This window comes from Nelumbo lutea, chromosome 2 (assembly GCF_056320005.1).
Source record: "Nelumbo lutea isolate HS-2025 chromosome 2, American lotus-T2T, whole genome shotgun sequence".
NCBI lineage: Eukaryota > Viridiplantae > Streptophyta > Magnoliopsida > Proteales > Nelumbonaceae > Nelumbo > Nelumbo lutea.
Genome location: NC_142685.1, coordinates 60397708 through 60416114, shown reverse-complemented (window position 1 = coordinate 60416114; position 18407 = coordinate 60397708). Strand labels below are relative to the sequence as shown.

Sequence of the window (18407 nt, the reverse complement as noted above, 5' to 3'; positions counted from 1 at the left end):
AACACACAGTGAGAAGGGAAAAAGGTTACACAATAATTCAATGAAACAAACAAAGTGGAAAGGTTGGTCATGTGATTAGAAGTCTCAGAAATAGGGGCAAGAGAACCATCAGCTAAGGTGATTTCGTCACGGCCAGGAAGTAAATCATATGAAACAAACAAAGTGGAAAGGTTGGTCATGTGATTAGAAGCACCTGAGTCTATGATCCAAGGGTTTTGTGATTACCTGAGGTGGATGCATGGTTAGCGGAAGCCCTTATACCTGAGTGAGCAAATGCAATGGTGGCTGGACTTCCAGAAGGGATGGATGATGAAGATACACCTTCAAGCTGACTGGTCATCTTTCCAAACTTCTCATATTCAACTTTCATGGCTGCCAACTGTGCACTGGTAGACTCAACCTCTGTATCTGTGCTTGTGGCTGCATATGCACTTCCTGTCTTTCTACTATCATTCTTCTTCTGGAATCTGATAGGTACAAGATTGGGATGCAATTTCCAACACTTGTCCTTTGTGTGTTTCGGCTTCTTGCAATATTCACACCCCACCTCCTTCCTTCCTGTGCCACTGTGAGCTTCTGTAACCCCTTTGGGTTTAATTCCCATATTTGCAAAATGATCATTGATACCGACTCCTTGAACCTGCACTTGCCTCCTACTTTCTTCACTACTGACCAAAGTATATGCTTGTGACAAGGAAACATCTTCCTTGGACAAGATGTTTTGCTTTGTAATGTCGTATTCAGAGTTCAGCCCTGTCAAGAATTCAAAGACCCTATTCCTTTCAACCAATTTTCTGTAGGTTTCAGCATCCTTGGGGGTATCCCATGTCACAGCCTCTATCAAATCAATCTCTTGCCATAGAGATTTCAGGGTTGAGAATTATGCTGCAAGTGACTTCTCCCCCGGCCTTAGATTCTTCACATCATTTCTTAATTTGTAGGCTCTGGCAACATTCAACTTCTGGGAGTAAGTTTCTGAGTTCATCCACAGGTAATGTTGGCTAATCTGTGGCTGCATTGAATTCACAAGCCACCCAATCACTGTATAATTCTCCTACACCCATTTCTCATAGGAGGGATCCTCCTCTGGGGGAGCTTTCTTGCTCCTAGAGATAAACCCCCACTTTCCTCTACTGCAAATATGAATTTTCACAGATTGTGACCAGGCCAAATAATTGGTTCCATCCAATTTAACTGTAGTTACAGCCAACAAGGAATCAGTTGTAGTTCCAGAATTATGTCCATATTCAACAGTGCTCTTCTTCTCAATTTCTGAGTAGTCCATTATGTAACAGTTTCAATTAGGGTTTCGGCAAGCCTTTAAAAGTGATCTGACTTCAAGGAACTCAGATTGTGTTGAAATAATAGCAAACACAGCAACCCACAAATTCAGTTCAGAACTGACAGCCGTGAGAACCAAGTTCGGTGGCAGCACTTTCAAAGAGAAGAAACCCTGATTCAGCCTTCAAGGAACAATCAGTAGGCCTCCAAACAATGTATTCTTGGTTCCCAACGATAATTTCCCAAGAAGAACAAAGAAAACAGTCTATAGTACCTAAGAGGATCTTTTACAAACACTATGCATGCAACAGCCAACACTTCACTGTTAACAAGCAGAAATCACTTCAGGAACACTTTGTCTAGGTCCAAGAAACAACTGAAATAAAAGGCTTGTACTACTTAATTTAAATCAGTTTTCAGCAGTTTGGAAGCCCAAAAAAACAGTCAAACAACACTTCTAGAATAACCTAGAAATCAGTCCAGCAACAGTGGGCCGAATGGTGGTGTGCTTCGAATGCTTTAACAGTCCTCCCAAATACCAAAAATAACTCAACAAAGATCTTGAGAAAACAACTTACAGTATCTCTGGTTTGAACTTCAAACCAGGCCGAACTCTTTGCTCTTTGAGCTAGCTTCGAAAACTCATTTTCTCTGATTTCAAATCAGGCTGAAAAACTTGCTCTCTGATTCCTCCTGGTCGCCGAACCCTTCTCCAAGTGTATAGAAAACTTGGGCACCCTCCAATGACCTCCAAGAACCAGGCGAATGACTGTAAACATTCAGCCCTAGAACCTCCTCATGCAGTTGGCTGAACTAGAACCACATGAGGGACACGCCAAGTGACGACCCGCTATGATACCAAGTTGAAAAACAGTCCTAGAAGCAGGGACTGTGCTAGAAAACCAGAAAAAACTAACAAGAGAAGACTACAGAGAAGCCCTTGAGTGGGCGGAAAAATACAAAAAACAGAACACTACAGAGTATGGGCCCAGAATAAGGCTCATAACAGAGAGAAACATAAGATAACATGAAGTGACAGTCTATGGGCCATTCGGCCCATCTCCTCTACATAAACCAAAGGACCAACATGAACCCTCAAAATTTATTTGTTTATAAATATTAATTATAAGATGCACTAAAGAATGGAATGGTGAAACAGGATTCATGTAGCCAAATGCATATAGTTGGGACTACGCTTAGATGATGATGATGAAATATTAATTATAAGATGCACACTCTTATAATTTCGTTAGTGATGCTAACTGAATGTTATGGGAGGATTCACCAGGCCCAAAAATATCAATGATGGTACGAGTTGAAAGCTAAGATAGAATGATGCTATCATGCAGAGCAATAAAGGATACATCACATGAAAATGAACACATACCATTACAAGCCTGTCTAATACCAAAGATGTAATAATTTCAGCAAAAAATGCAGAAAAGGAGAGCTTTTTAACTTTGTATTTTGAACTGCAATGCTCAGGCATATTTACCACTTCTTGAAGCTTCAAAGGGGGTCCAGAGAGTGATCTCCATTGGGGAAAGAACTCTTCTGCAGCCACAGATATAGGCTGAAGAAATTTATTCAAGACAGCTGGAAGGCGAAGCTTGACATTGACCTATAGAAAGGAAAAACAAAGATATAAGGATTAACAAGAATTACACCCTTTAGATTAGAATGCCGATATGCATATCTAGAACCAACCATTATAGTTCCAAATTTATAAGAGAAATCAAGAACAGCTACATCCCTGCTGGGGTGAAGATTCACAACTTCAAGTGGGCATTGCACCTAGACAAAGGCATAGAAATAAAACCAGAAATAAAAAATCCCAACAGACCAGTAAACCAAAGAACAAATATTTGTTTAAAATGTATGGTAGTCTCAACCTGTGCCCTTGGAGGAATTGTTTCTGGTACTAATGAGAGCTCCATCTTCAAATGGGAGGGAGGCAATATCAGAGCTTGAACAGAAACAAGTGGAGATGTATTCTTATTACCCAAGAATAGCACAAGCCGACCATGGTGGGCCTGCCATTCTGCTTTCACGCCAATCTAAGCACAAACATTTTAAACCTTATTATCGAATATGCAAGAAAAAATAGATTAAAAAGAGTGAAATTTTTTTACTGTGGTGGTAGACAAATTTAAGAAGAATACCACCACAGGTAAGAAGCTCCACTACAAAGCAATAAAATGAGCTGATAATTAGAATCCTCAAATGATGGAAAACCTGAATATAAGGGTCTTCGTACAGCACACCACTATCCTTAAGGCATAAAGCACGAAACCTTTCAGCAATATTTCCAATTGGCTGCAAACATGTATCAACAGAGTTAGCTCGTTGAGCACATAATTTGGTAGGAAGAAAGTGATCTCATTTTTCCCAGTACATGGAAGATGAGCCTAACCTACTAACCACAGAAAAACTGAACAATAATAGTAGCTATTTAACGAAGTTTTTCTAAAATTTGGCCATGGCAGACCATCAGTGTTCATCTATAGACACGACTGGAATTCTATCACATCACTGTTAATCTATCATATTTCAGTTGTTCCCAGTTGTTGATGTTGTTGTCATTGAAAAGATTGAACTTTAAGTATGAAAAGCAAAACCATGCAAGTATCATAAGAAAAAACATCCTCCAACAAAATATAAATAAATTATACATTTACTCATCCCTGAGATACTCTCTCCTATAAGCTATAGACCCAACAGCCCATACTTCTTTACATCATATACACCATTCTTCTAAGAAAAACCAGAATGTCCACAAACCCTAGACACAAACAACTGCCCTTTGTCCTAAAAAATTCTTCTGGAATGTTTCCCCCAATAGAATTCTATATACATGTGTACAATTATCTAGTATCAGCTCTAAGCCTCACATTCCACATTCACCATCTTCACAACAGAAAAAAGAAAAAAAGAACAAGAAAAGAAAAAAAAAAATCATATTTCTTTCTTCCCACGCACACCATCATCACTGCATGGATAAGGGCCTTCGAGTGGACCTTCCCTCTTGAGCAGCCGTAGGCTCCTTGTTACCACTCAATTGAGAATCTCCATGGCTGGTTTCCCATCTTTGAAACACATAATGCACATGGGAAGTAAGTAGCTGCATATTAGCCACTAATATTTTAATGTTTAAGATTGTTTCTTTTTTTTTTTTTTTTTTTGCTTTTTTCATTGTTAGCTGATGGATTGTAATAAATCCGGGTCATATAATTTATATGTTGGATTAAGGTTGAGTCACCTTAGATTTCTCAGGGTTGACCATAACCCAACCTGACTTGCACTCCCCACTCAGAAGATTGTATTCAGAAATGAATTTGATCCTGGTTTGAAATGAGTTGTGGTTACACTGAACCCACCCTTATGGAGTGGGCAGGGCAAAAGAAAGTGGGAGAAGACAGGAAGCAAGACAAGATAAAGGAAAAGAATAAATAAATAAAAAAATAAAATAACTGTGTAATCAGCCATGAAATAATCAGGAGAGAAGAGAGGAAGGAAGAAGACGAAGAGAGAAAAATAGAAGAAGTTGAATTGTGTTAGTGGCTGCACCCACTTCACCCTAACATCTTAACAATAATAATAATTACAGAGTAGTCCCTTGAAAAAAAGACTAATTACAGAAAACCCCTAGCATCATTAACATATACAAAAAACATCCTTAACAACACTCCCCCTCAAGTTCAGTTGTAGATATCATGCATACCCAACTTGATACATAGCTCTTCATGGTGCATGGAATTCAATCCTTTCGTAAATACACAACCACTTGATCTCTTGATTCACAAATGGTATACAAATTCCACCCCTTTCTACTTTTTCCCAAATGAAGTGCTTGTCAATTTCAATGTGCTCAGTTTGCTTATGGAGAACCAGGTTATGAGCAATACTAATAGCAGCCTTGTTATCACAGTACAAAGACATAACATCTAACTTCCACATACCTAGCTCAGTAAGGAGGTTTTTTAACCATAACAATTGAGCAGCACCCTGAGACATATCTCTATACTCGGCTTCTGTACTTGACTTTGCCACTACAGACTGTTTCTTACTTCTCCAAGTGACAAGATTTCTTTCTACAGACTACTGGAAGAGGCAGGCTATCCAATTACAATCCTGTTTGTATATTCTCAGAAGGTTGGATCAAAGCTCGAAAGAAAGAGGCACAAGAAAAGGAACCAAAGGGTGTTAGAGTCCTTTTTTTTTATCAATAGTTAAGAGTCCTTTTTTTTTTATCAATAGTTAGAGTCCAAATTCTACTATCTGGTTTAGTAGGGTCCAGGAAAACCACTTGTAATAGATGGAGCAAATCCAAAACAGAGTCCAATTCTATAAGGCGACTGGGCTTCGTCACAGGCTGGAATATGGAATATGGAAATTTGCCAATGAAAAAATAAGTTTAGGTGGTTGAACAGGGACTTGGAGATAAAACTACAGTGGGTAAAGAGGCTGCTAATTCCTTTGCAGACACACTTGAAAAACAAGGGGTGGGAAGGGAAAGATTGTTTTGGGCTTTGTTGTAATTGAACATTTACTTGGGGAGGGTTAAGAGTGTTTACCTCTCCCCATGTGTTTTCATATATCTGTTTATAATCTTTACAAAAGTTCAGTTATTGATAAAGAAAGAGGAATCACCTGAACAGAATTTGACTGTTCTTCAAGAGGAGCAAGTGCTAAGGCATCAGATGAATTTGAAACACCCTCTAATCCTGATATAAGATTTTGGTCATCTGGGGCAGCAGCGCTTGGAGGACCTTCAATAGCCAGTGGACCCAAAAGATCACTAAGGAGATCTGCTGATGGTGTAGCAGATTGGGGATCTACCCTACTTAAAGTTCCATTGACCTCAGTCAATCCTCGGTCTGCCGTGTTAGCTTCCTGTACATATGCTCAAATTCATATCAAACCTCAACCATGTCACTAATGGAACATAACCTTTAATGCAAATGGGAGGGGGGAACGAGATCATACCGCATTATTGTTGATACTGGGCACCTTGACAGGTAACGATCCATTAGCAGGGCGTTGATCAGTCACAACCAAAGCATTTGAAGTATGCTGCTGCTGCTGGGCACGCAACTTGATAGCACTTTGCTCCGCAGTATCAATTTCAGTATCTTCGGCTTTTTTAATCAAAGCAGACTAATTTTTTGTATAAGTCAGTATAGTTCTTGAAAATGAAAAGCACTCCAAGCTTTCAATAGTTTATGATAAAACTGGAGTCATTTTCATTGTATTTTTTTCTCCTTGAAGATTAAACAGAAGGAAAGCCCCATGTGATAATGGTGAACCTTTTTGTAAATGAATTGATATACATACCTGGCGCTCAGGAAACTTTGGCATTTCAGCCAATATATCCATTAAAGCTGCACCTTTCTTACTTAAAGTAAAATACTCAACAGCTCTTTGTTGTATCTCAGCATCAATGCAACTCTCATACCTGAAAAGAATGAAAAATGACTTTAAGCATCTGACAAGTAGCATTAACAAAAAGGCATGAGAAGTACCACCCTATAAAAATAAAGGAAAACTAATATAAAGCATATAAGGAGTAAACCTCACTTGTTGAATATTGCCCAAATGTGATCTTGTAGTTCTGGATCAGGGGGCTGAGTGTGCATCAATATCTTAGCATATGTGGAAAGAAGAATCGCAATTGTAGAAGTCCTGGAAAATATACAATTTTATGATATTGGATTTGATTAGAAAAGCCTTAAAATTTGTCATAAAAGTAAAGAAAGAACTGATATCAGTAAGCGACCACAAGAGGTTCAAAGGTGAAGATATCTTACGATACAGTAGGAAGTTTCTCATGTAAGACGCTAAAGATTTCCTTAGGACTACAACCGGGCCTTCTTGCCAAAAGGTGGCTGTACTCCCCAAGTATATATGCACTGACCTGTTGCACAGTTTCCAGTTTGATGAGCAATGAGTTGCTTATATTTTTAATGTTATTAGTTTCCAGTTGTTTAGATTTTAATGTGGCTGTACTTGCCATATATTTATTCATTACAAAATTTGGGCAAGGATGTTTGCTTTGTTTGGGGCTCAACTGTGCCTGTCAGGGACTGTTAAGGAGCTTTTAGATGCATGGAAAATAGGGGTCTGAGTAGGGGTGGGAAGATCATGTGGAAAATGGTCCCAACTGCAGTTGTGTGGTCCATTTGGGGAGAAAGGAATGCACATATCTTTGCAAACAAAGTTATGGAGGATTACTTGGTCCCTAAGAAGATCATTGGTATGCTGCTGTCTCGGGAAGATCCTATAGCACCTTTTTTTTTTTTTTTAAATTCTCACTTGATTTTCTTGTGAACAGAATGTGATACACAAGCAAATTTTTGTACATTCCCTATGTACATTCTCTTAATACAATATTATACTTTACCTTTTCTCCAGAAAAAAAAAACAAAAACAATAAAGCCATAAGAATAGAACTATAATAATGCCTGATTACTTGAAAACAGCACATGCAAAATTGCAAACAAAATAGCAAACAATTTCCAGGAAATTGAGATCGAATATCCCCTTGCCTTAATAATTTAAGTTCTTAAGCATGCTGGTATGGTATATGGATGCCATGGAACATAGCAATAGCATCTATTATTCTTACAGCGATCCCCTCTTATCCTGCTATCATTAAGGCATTAAAGCATTGACAATGATGGTTGTCAAGGAGTTTGTGTCCTGAAGTGTTGTACAAAGCAACATTGCAAAAACTATAATACAGCCAATAAGTGTAAATTTAATAATAATAGGACTGCAAAACAGGCTACTATTAGGATTGGAAACCAAGAGATGATTCAATGTGACCACTTCTGTTACCTCGGTTCAATAATTCATAACAAGGGAATATTGAATTGGATGTTGCCTATAGAATCAGAGAAGGATGGGAAAAATAGAGGGGCACATCAAGAGTCTTATGTGATTCCACTTAGGTTAAAAGGAAATTTTGATAAAATGGTTGTAAGGCTAGTAATGTTGTATAGAGCAGAGTGCTGGCAGTCAATGAACAAAATGTCCAAACTCCAAAGTGGCAGACATGTGAATGTTGTGATGAACGAGTGCAAAACTAGAAAGCATAGGGTCAGAAACAAAGTTATCTTTAGGAACCTATGAGCAGCTACAATAGGTGATAAAATGAGAGGAAGTAGACTAGGATGGTTTGTTCATGTATAGAGAAGACCATCTACAGCACCCATAAGAAGTTAAGAACTGACATGTTGAAAGGGGTTAGAGGAGCTAGGAGTGGACAAAAAAGGACATGAGTTGAAATAGTAAGAAATGATTTAAGCAATCATAATTTAACAATGGATATGGCACTGAACATAACAAAATGGTGAAAAAAGATTCATGTATCTGACTCCATATAATTTGGACAAGGCTTAGATGATGATAATATTGTACTTCAACACTAGTTATCTTTAAATGCTCAATACACAATTATATTTGTGGATTCTTCTTTTTGTACCCTCTACTACTACAAGTAGTCAAGGCTTAGAATCTTTTTGTCAGTTGTATCAGGGATCAAACATGATGTTAGTCATATAGTTTGAGTCCTACAATCAAGATTACTCAAAAGAAATACCAGGACCAAGAAAAACTATAGAATACATACTTCTCTATAAAGGAAAGGCAATATGGAAATAATGGGCACATGAAGCACACCTTCACCATTGTTTCATGTAATGCAGGCTTGTCAAGATACTCTCTGGCCTTTACAGCTGCATACGGCTGACATGACAAAAGAAAGGTCAGGAATAAAAGTTTGTGTATACCCATTCTCTCTCAAATATATAGTACATATATCAAATTGGAAAAGATCAAAATTCAGCATATGATTGAGATCAGAGAACCTGAAGATCATCATTGTTTGTAACGAACTGCACAACACGATACCATATGTCATCACTGACAAAATCTCCTGCCTTGTCAATCAGCTGAAGAATCACATCCACATACCTGTACAACAAAAAAATAATAACATATCAGCTGCACAGGATAGATTAAGACCATGTGCTTATGACATTATTATTTATAAGAGGTTCACATGTAAATATATAAATCCATCATGGATGATGAATACAAGGTACAATGAAGCATATGAGTTGTACAAAAGGAGGACAATCACCAATATAACTGCAAAAAGCAACTAAATCCATTTACAGTAGATCACCTTCCACACCTCCAAAAAATGAAAAAAAAAAGAAGAAACAAAACTAAGCAACAGTAAAATTCATTAATGATGAACCCACTGCTCAAAAAGCAGCAAGTATGAGCAAAATACAACAGACTTTCACAACACAAGAACAGCTCCAGAAAGCACAGAGCTCTAACAACAAGAATGCATGAGAAATAACAAAGATTACAAGTTACCACCCAGTCCTGGACAGCCCCATTCAAGCTGATTTTTCTCTACCCCAGCCCTAGCTAAAGAGTCAGCCAGGCCATTAGCAAACCCAGGCACCCAGTTGAATGAGCTATTCAATAAGGAACCCAAGTATTGTTCCTGTCTCACCATTGGCCTAACCTTCTATGGAATCATGTCCTGTTTCTTCATCCAATAGATTATAGTTTGACAGTCACCTTCCACCTCCACATTTTTTAAGCCTTTCATCCTCATTAATTCCAGCCCTTGAATTAGAGCTTTCAATTCAGCACTTAAAGAGTTATCAAACCCAATAAACCCAGAGTAGCTGAGTAGGATATTCCCATTATGGTCCCTGACAACACCCCAATACCTGAGTTTCCTGGATTCCCCAAAGATGCACCCATCAAAATTTAACTTAAGCTTCTCTGCTGCTGGTGCACACCAGCTGATCACCCTCTCTGGATTCCTCTCCTGAAAGTCAGCAAAAGTTTTCCATCTCCTTAACAAGTTATTTAGGGAAACACCTTTAAATTCTTTTCTCACCAAAGCCCAATGGGCAGCTCTAATCAGGGTGAGCTCAATCAACTCCTCCACCCCTCTTGTCTTCTCCTCAAAGATTCTGGCATTCCATTCATGCCAAAGACCCCATAGCAAAGCACCCGTAAAACATTGCTGCAGAATTTTTTTTTCTCTTTGTATAACATCTCATCCAACTCGTACTAAACAACTTTTCGATATCTGTAGGACGCATCCAAACACACCCCACTAGAGAAAAAGAATGTTCCCACAAATCAGATGCAAAGGTACAATGCAACAAGAGAATGGTTAGTGGTTAGTGGTTTCTCCACATATCACACAGAGGACACATACATGAAATGATAGATGAAGAAAACTGAAGAGAGGAGAGCTTGAGAGTTCGGCAATGAGGGTCTGAGAATGAGAGTTTCGAACCTACCCTCTCTCAGCACCCTAACACTATTTTATTAAGATATATTTGAATAATAACAAGGAGACCCTTAGTTGGGCAAGAATTTACACATAAATTAATATAGACAGGATGAGCCCAGAATAAGGCCCATTACAGAAAAACATAAATTACAAGAAAGAATAAACAACCTAATGGGCCATTCAGCCCATCTTCTCTACACTCCCCCTAAAGCTGAGCATAGATGTCAATCATGCCAAGCTTGATGGTATCATGCTGAATTTTTGCCTTGGGAATGCCTTTGGTGAGAAAATCTGCCAACTGTCCTTCAGATGTGATGAAAGGAAGACACACTTCACCCGAAGAGACCCTTTCCCTAATGAAGTGTCAATCAACTTCAATATGCTTGGTTCTATCATGTTGCACTAGGTTGTGAGCAATGTTGATGGCAGCCTGATTATCACAGTACAACATCATTGGCTTGTCATATTCAACCCCAAGTTCTTCCATCAATGATTTTAGCCATAATAATTCAGAAACTCCATGTGCCATGGCCCTGTATTCTGCTTCAGCAGAAGACCGAGCAACAACTGATTGTTTCTTGCTTCTCCAAGAAATAACATTACCAGCCACCATGCTGCAATACCCAGAAGTAGATCTTCTGTCATCAATGTTTCCGGCCTAGTCAACATCGGTGTAGGCTTCAAGTTTCATATGACCATGCTTGGCAAACAAAATACCCTTTCCTGGGGAGCCCTTCAAATAACATAGGATTCTCTCTGCTGCTGCCATATGAGTGTCTCAGGGAGCATCCATGAATTGGCTAATGCAACTGACTGCATATGCAATATCTGGCCGAGTCATGCATAGGTACAAAAGTTTTCCAAGAAGTCTCTGAAAGATTCCTTTGTCTTCTAACAATGTCCCTTTTGAGGCTGAGAGTTTATGACTCATATCAATAGGAGTAGCAACTGGTCTAGTACCCATCTTTTTAGATCCAGAGAGCAAGTCAAGAACATACTTCCTTTGGGAGATAAGAATCCCATCCTTGGATCGAGCCACTTCTATGCCAAGAAAGTATCTCAATTCCCCCAAATCTTTAATCTCAAACTCTATATGGAGAAAAGATTTTAGATCATGAATTCCTGAAATATCATTACCAGTCACTACAATATCATCTACATACACAATGAGGTATACTGCTAGAGGTCCACTCCTCTTCACAAAAAGAGTATGATCGGGCTGTGTCTACACATAACCAAAGTTAACAAGTGCTGTTCTAAATCGATCAAACCATGCTCTAGGGGACTGTTTTAGTCCATAAAGATATTTCTTCAACCTGCATACCTTCCCTTTCATATTAGTTCCATACATCCCTAGAGGAAGAGACATATAAACCTCCTCATGTAATTCACTATTCAGAAATGCATTCTTCACATCCAATTGATAAAGGGGTCAGTCAAAGTGAGCAGCTAAAGATAGAAGAACCCTCACAGATGTCATCTTGGCAACAGGTGCAAAGGTCTCCAAATAATCAATCCCATATGTCTGTGTATATAGCCTTTTGCAACTAGCTTGGCCTTGTACCTTTCGATGGTGCCATCAACTCGGTATTTGATAGTAAAGACCCACTTGCAACCGACTGGATCCTTCCCTTCAGGCAAATCCACCACTTCCCATGTGTCATTCTTGTGTTGGGCATCGATTTCAGATCTCATAGCATTCCTCCATTCTGGAATCTTAAGAGCTTCTGACACAGACCTGGGAATAGGATGATAAGCAACAGAAGAGAGATAAGCAAAGTATGAAGGTGAAAGCAAACTATAAGAAAGGTGCTTGGAAATGCAGTGTGCAGTGCACTTCCGTTTTCCTTTCCTAACAGCAATTGGAATATCAAGGTCAGGGAATGATGACTCCAAAGGTGCTAAAACAGTACCTGTTGTCTCTTCTGTGACTGGAAGTGTATGAGGCTCATGTGTTGTAGAAGAAACAACCTACACATTTCTGGATCTTTGCCTTTGATACACCTTGGGATTGAGGATAGGACGAGGAGGTAGAGTACTGGGACAAGGAGAATAGAATGACTGATCCACCCTTGATACATTTGAAGGAGAAACAGACACATCAAGAGACTTAACAGGGACAGGAAGAGGAAGAGCAAACACCTATGACAAATCCTCCCCCTATGGACAATGTCCTTCTGGAGAGGAACCATAAAAGGGGGAAAGCTCAACAAAGGTGACATCCATTGAGACATACCGAGTGCAAGACTTTGGATCAAAACAACAATAACCCTTCTGTGTGGGGGAATAACCAAGGAAGATTCACTTTTGAGCTTTGGGTTCAAATTTACGCCTTTAGACACTTGGAACATGTACATAACAGGTGCAGCCAAAGAACCGAATAGGAACAGGAAAAAGGTCATTGTCCGGATGAAGAAGATTGAAGGGAGACTTAAACCCCAAAACCCTGGATGGCATACGGTTTATAAGGTAGGTAGTAGTAAGAACAACATCACCCCAAAACCTGGTAGGAACATGTGAGGCAAATAAGATACTTTTTGCAACTTCAACAATATGCCTATTTTTCCTCTTAGTAACCCCATTCTGTTCTAGGGTCCTAGCACATGAGCTTTGATGAATAACCCCCATGTCAGAGAAATAGCATGATAGGTTCTTCTCAAAGTATTCTTTTGCATTGTCAGATCTAAAGATTTTAATCCTGGTATCAAATTGGATTAGAACAAATTCATGGAATTGTCTTACAAGTCTTGGAATTTCATCAGGAATATCCAAGTGAACCGAGAAAAGTCATCAATAAACAGGATAAAATATTTGTAGCCACCCATGGAGGGTAAGTGGTAAGGCCCCTACACATCAGAATGCACAATATTAAAAGGAAAAGATCTTTTATTGCTCAAAGAATAATTGTTTCTACAATGCTTTGACAATTCACAAGACTCACAATGAAGACTGGACAAACTAATTCCCTTAGACAGTTCAGGGAATAGATGATTCAAGGCAGAAAAAGACAGATGACCAAAACGACGATGACACAACATAATCTGACTAACAGACTCTGAAGAGATAGATCCGAGAGCAACATTCCCAAGATGATCAGTGCATTGTCCCGGAGTCATGGCCATTCCCAATCACCTTCTGAGACTCCAGATCCTAAAAAACATTGTAGGAAGAAGAAAAGGTTACACAACAGTTTAGTGACTTGGTTAAACTACTCACAGACAACAGATTTGTATTTAGTTTAGGTACATGAAGGGCAGAATGTAGGAACAAGGAATCCGTAACCTTGATGGTTCCCTTACCAGAGATAGGGGCAAATGAACCATCAGCTAAAGTGATTTTATCACGTCTAGGAAGCAAGTCATATGAAACAAACAAGGTAGACAGATTGGTCATATGGTCAGAAGCACCTGAGTCAATAATGCAAGGGATCTTGAGATTACCTGAAGTGGTAGCATGATTGGCAGAAGCCCTTATACCTAAATGAGCAAATGCAGAAGCAGCGGAATTTCCTGAAGGGTTGGAAGGAGAGGTCACATCACCCAGCTGACTGATCATCTTCCCAAACTTTTCATATTCTGCTCTCATGGCTGCCAACTGTGCAGAAGCAAACATCTCTTCACTATCTGGCCCGGCAGCTACATTTGCACTTCCTGATCTTTTACTATCATGTTTTTTCTGAAACCAAATGGGAACAAGATTAGGATGTAATTTCCAGCACTTGTCTTTGGTGTGCTTCGGTTTCTTGCAGTACTCACATATAACTTCTTTCTTTCATGTGCCACCAGAAGTTCCAGTATTCCCTTTAGGTTTAATCCCCATATTGGCAAAGTGATCATTAATATCAGCCCCTTCTTGACAGTGTAGCCGGCCAGAGATAAGTGGAAGAGGAGAGAAGAGAAGGGAAGAGAAGAGAGGAGAGAAAGAGAGAAGGTTTGTAATGTAACAGTACTGGCAGCGCCAGTGTTTATTTTACTATATATAGGGCGACAGAAATAACAAGGGAAAAGACCCTTGTGCCCTTGAGTACAATAACAGACATAACAGAAATAAAAAATGAAATAAAAAACACTTTAATTAGCCAAACAGGCCCTAACAACTGCAACTAAGTTATTTTAACACTATTCCAACACTCCCCCTCAAGTTGGAGCATAGATGTCAATCATGCCCAACTTGTCACACAAATCTTTGTGCCGCACATGATGAAGACCTTTGGTGAAGATATCTGCAAGTTGCTCTTCCGAGCTGACATATGATGTGCACACTTCTCCACTTTCAAGTTTCTCTCTGATAAAATGCTTGTCCACTTCAATGTGTTTCGTCCTATCATGCAGAACAAGATTAGCAGCAATATTGATGGCAACTTTATTGTCACAGTAGAGTGGCATAAGATTGCTTACTACGAAACCCAGTTCACCTAATAGATTTCTTATCCACATGATTTCCACAACCCCATGAGCCATCACTCTATATTCTGCTTCAGCACTGGATCTAGCCACCACACTTTGTTTTTTGCTTCTCCATGTGACAAGGTTTCCTCCTACAAAAGCACAATAACCACAGGTAGACTTTCGGTCATTGACTGCTCCTGCCCAATCTGCATCAGTATATACTTCCACTTTTAAGTGACTGTGTTTCTGGAACAACAAACCAGCTCCAAGAAACTTCTTGAGATATCTCAAGATCCTCTCTACAACCTCAAAGTGAGTTGTCATCGGGCTGTGCATGAATTGACTAAGGATACCCACTGCATAGGCAATATCATGCCTGGTCATAGACAAATACAGAAGTCTCCCCACGAGTCTCTGGAACATCTTTACATCTTTCAAAAACTCTCCCTGACTGTCTCCTAGATGGTGATTAGGTTCAATAAGTGAATCAGATGGTTTTACCCACAACTTGCCTGTATCTTCTAGTAGATCTAGTACATACTTCCATTGTGAAATAAAGATGCCCTTGTGAGAGCGGGCAACTTCAATTCCAAGAAAGTATCGTAAGGGGCCTAGATCCTTCATCTCAAATTTAGTGGCTAAGAATTTTTTTAGTCTCTGGATTTCAGCCTCCCAATCTCCTGTGATCACTATGTCATCCACATACACAATAAGAGCTGCAATTTTACCTTCACCTCTTTTTACAAACAGGGTATGATCTGACTGGCATTGTTTGAATCCCATCTGTTGAACTGCTAAATGGAACTTACTAAACCAAGCTCGAGGTGATTGTTTCAACCCATATAGGGACTTTTTCAACTTGCACACCTTTTGTTCACTGCCTTTGGCACAGAACCCTAGGGGTTGGGTCATGTACACCTCCACTTCCAAGTCACCATTCAAGAAGGCATTCTTGATGTCCAATTGGTGAAGATCCCAGTCAAGATTTGCTGCCAAGGAAAGGAGAATCTGGATGGAGTTCATCTTCGCTACTGGAGAAAAAGTCTCTGCATAGTCCACTCCATATACCTGTGTGAAGCCTCTTGCTACCAGTCTAGCCTTGTACCTTTCAACAGTTCCATCAGCTTTGTGTTTCACTGTGAACACCCACTTGCACCCCACTGGTTCCTTCCCCTTAGGAAGATCTACCAACTCCCACGTACCATTTTTGTGTAAGGCATCAATTTCTTCCTACATTGCATCTATCCATTCAAGTTTTGACAAAGCTTCTGCCACGGTCTTAGGGATGGGAACACTATCCACAGAGGAGAGAAAGGCACGGTACGAAGGTGAAACATGCTCATAGGACACAAAGTTAGAGATAGGATGATTAGTGGTACAAGATCTAACACCCTTTCTCTCAGTAATAGGAATATTAAGATCATTGGGGATAGGTGAATCAACATTTAAAGGAGCAATGGGAGCAAGTGTACCTGACTGATGAGACGGATCTGCCTCGGGTGAATCCAATGATGTTGGTTGCATAGTGTCCGGCTCCATGGCTCTTGAACTCTGCTGGCTCTTATGGTGACGATAAAAAACCCGGAACGGAGGAGGATCGGGTAAAGGAGGTAGTTGAATCTGAGTCGTCGCTTGTTTCTCCTCAACCCTACTCTCCCCCTGAGGAGAAATCGAGAAGAACGGTTGACTCTCAAAGAATGAGACATCAATGGAAACATAGTATTTGCGGGCAATGGGATCATAGCAACGATACCCCTTTTGAGATGAAGGGTAACCAAGAAAAACACAAGGAATAGCCCGAGGGTCAAGTTTACCACGAGTAGGTGACAGGTTGTGGACAAAACAACGACACCCAAAAACACGCATCGGAGTGGTGGACAGCGGGGCTGTAGGGAACAAGAGCTGATGTGGGGCCTTATACTCTAGTAGCCGAGAGGGCATGCGATTGATGATATATGTTGCACACAATACTGCATCCATCCAGAACAGTTTTGGCACATTCATATAAATCAGCAAGCCACGAGCAACTTCGAGAAGGTGACGATTTTTTCGTTCAACCACACCATTTTGTTGGGGTGTCCTGGCACAAGAGCTTCGCTGAAGTGACCCACTCGAAGCAAAGAACTTCGTGAGATCACTATGGAAATATTCCTTTGCATTGTCCGACTGGAAAATATGAATTTCCATTTGGAACTGAGAGAACACCATGCGTTGAAAATCTTTCACAATTTGTGGCACTTCATCTCGAGATCGCATAGGGTAAACCCAAGTGTATCGAGAATAATCATCAATCAAAGTAACAAAATACTTATAGCCAGTCGCAGTAGGTAGAGTAACAGGGCCCCAAACATCAGAATAAACAATATGAAATGGAAATTCAGATCTTTTATTTCTTAAAGGTAAAGAACTTCTACAATGCTTACTCAACTGACAAGTTTGACACTGTAACTGACTCGCTGACAAGGATTCAAACAACTTTGGGAACATAACTTTTAACGAATCAAAAGAAAGATGACCTAAACGACTATGCCATAAATAGACCTGACTCTCACTCGACGAACTTGTGGACTCAGTCGCCACTAGACCAGCATTATTCTCCAACACGTAGAGACCATCCACCATGCTTCCTCTACCAATCGTCTTCCCCGAGGTCAAATCCTGAAACACACATGAAGACGGAAAAAAGGTGACTGAGCAGCTCAAAGAGTGAGTAATACTACTAATGGACAACAAATTAATAGGTAATTTCGGAACATGCAGGACATTAGGAAGAGTGAGGCCAAGTGGGAGAGATATGGTGCCTCGGCCAGCTATGGTAGAAAAAGAAGCATCAGCCAGTCTTACCTTATCTCTCCCAGAGAGAAGGTTATATGTCTAGAACAAATTTGGCTTACCGGTCATGTGATTTGAGGCTCCGGAGTCAATAATCCAAGGTGAATCAGTAGTATGAGATGGCACATGGAAGGTTGTGGCATTACCTGATGTAGACGCAAATGAGGTAGGAGTAGGCCCAGAATCCACCTGGCGGAGAGTCCTACCATACAATTCCAAATGTTCATGGAAGGAGTTAATAATATCTTCCTTAGAGTCAGAATTGGGATGTCTCTCCTGAGTTACGGAAGGACTAGTCTTTGTCGATGCCATAATAGCTGAGTTATACCTTTTTTGATTCTGCTGGCCTGGTTTCTTGCCCTGATCCGGTGCTGACTTCTTACCCAAATCTTATGCTCATTTAGGTTTTCCATGGAGATCCCAGCATGTATCTTTAGTGTGTCGTGTCTTCTGGTAGTGAGTGCACCAAAGCTTGCTTTTATCTTCTGATTTTTTCTGAGTGTCACCCCTTTTAAAGCCACCTCCGACATTTGTATCTGAATTTCCCCGGATCGCTAGGGCAACTGACTCCCCTT

The 18407-nt window shown here is 39.9% G+C and overlaps 1 protein-coding gene across 1 annotated transcript in view; it reads right to left on the bottom strand.

The window, feature by feature from the left end:
* LOC148871041 (AP-2 complex subunit alpha-1-like) overlaps positions 1 to 18407 on the bottom strand; it is a 150505-nt gene that overhangs the window by 35113 nt on the left and 96985 nt on the right. The window contains exons 13-23 of the mRNA XM_088973311.1: positions 9150 to 9255; positions 8962 to 9027; positions 7089 to 7195; positions 6859 to 6963; positions 6616 to 6736; positions 6268 to 6438; positions 5932 to 6174; positions 3517 to 3597; positions 3174 to 3338; positions 2989 to 3075; positions 2777 to 2902 (exon numbers count right to left, since the gene is read on the bottom strand). Of these exons, the coding sequence (XP_088829437.1) occupies positions 2777 to 2902; positions 2989 to 3075; positions 3174 to 3338; positions 3517 to 3597; positions 5932 to 6174; positions 6268 to 6438; positions 6616 to 6736; positions 6859 to 6963; positions 7089 to 7195; positions 8962 to 9027; positions 9150 to 9255 (1378 nt within the window). The remainder of the gene's footprint in view (positions 1 to 2776; positions 2903 to 2988; positions 3076 to 3173; positions 3339 to 3516; positions 3598 to 5931; positions 6175 to 6267; positions 6439 to 6615; positions 6737 to 6858; positions 6964 to 7088; positions 7196 to 8961; positions 9028 to 9149; positions 9256 to 18407) is intronic.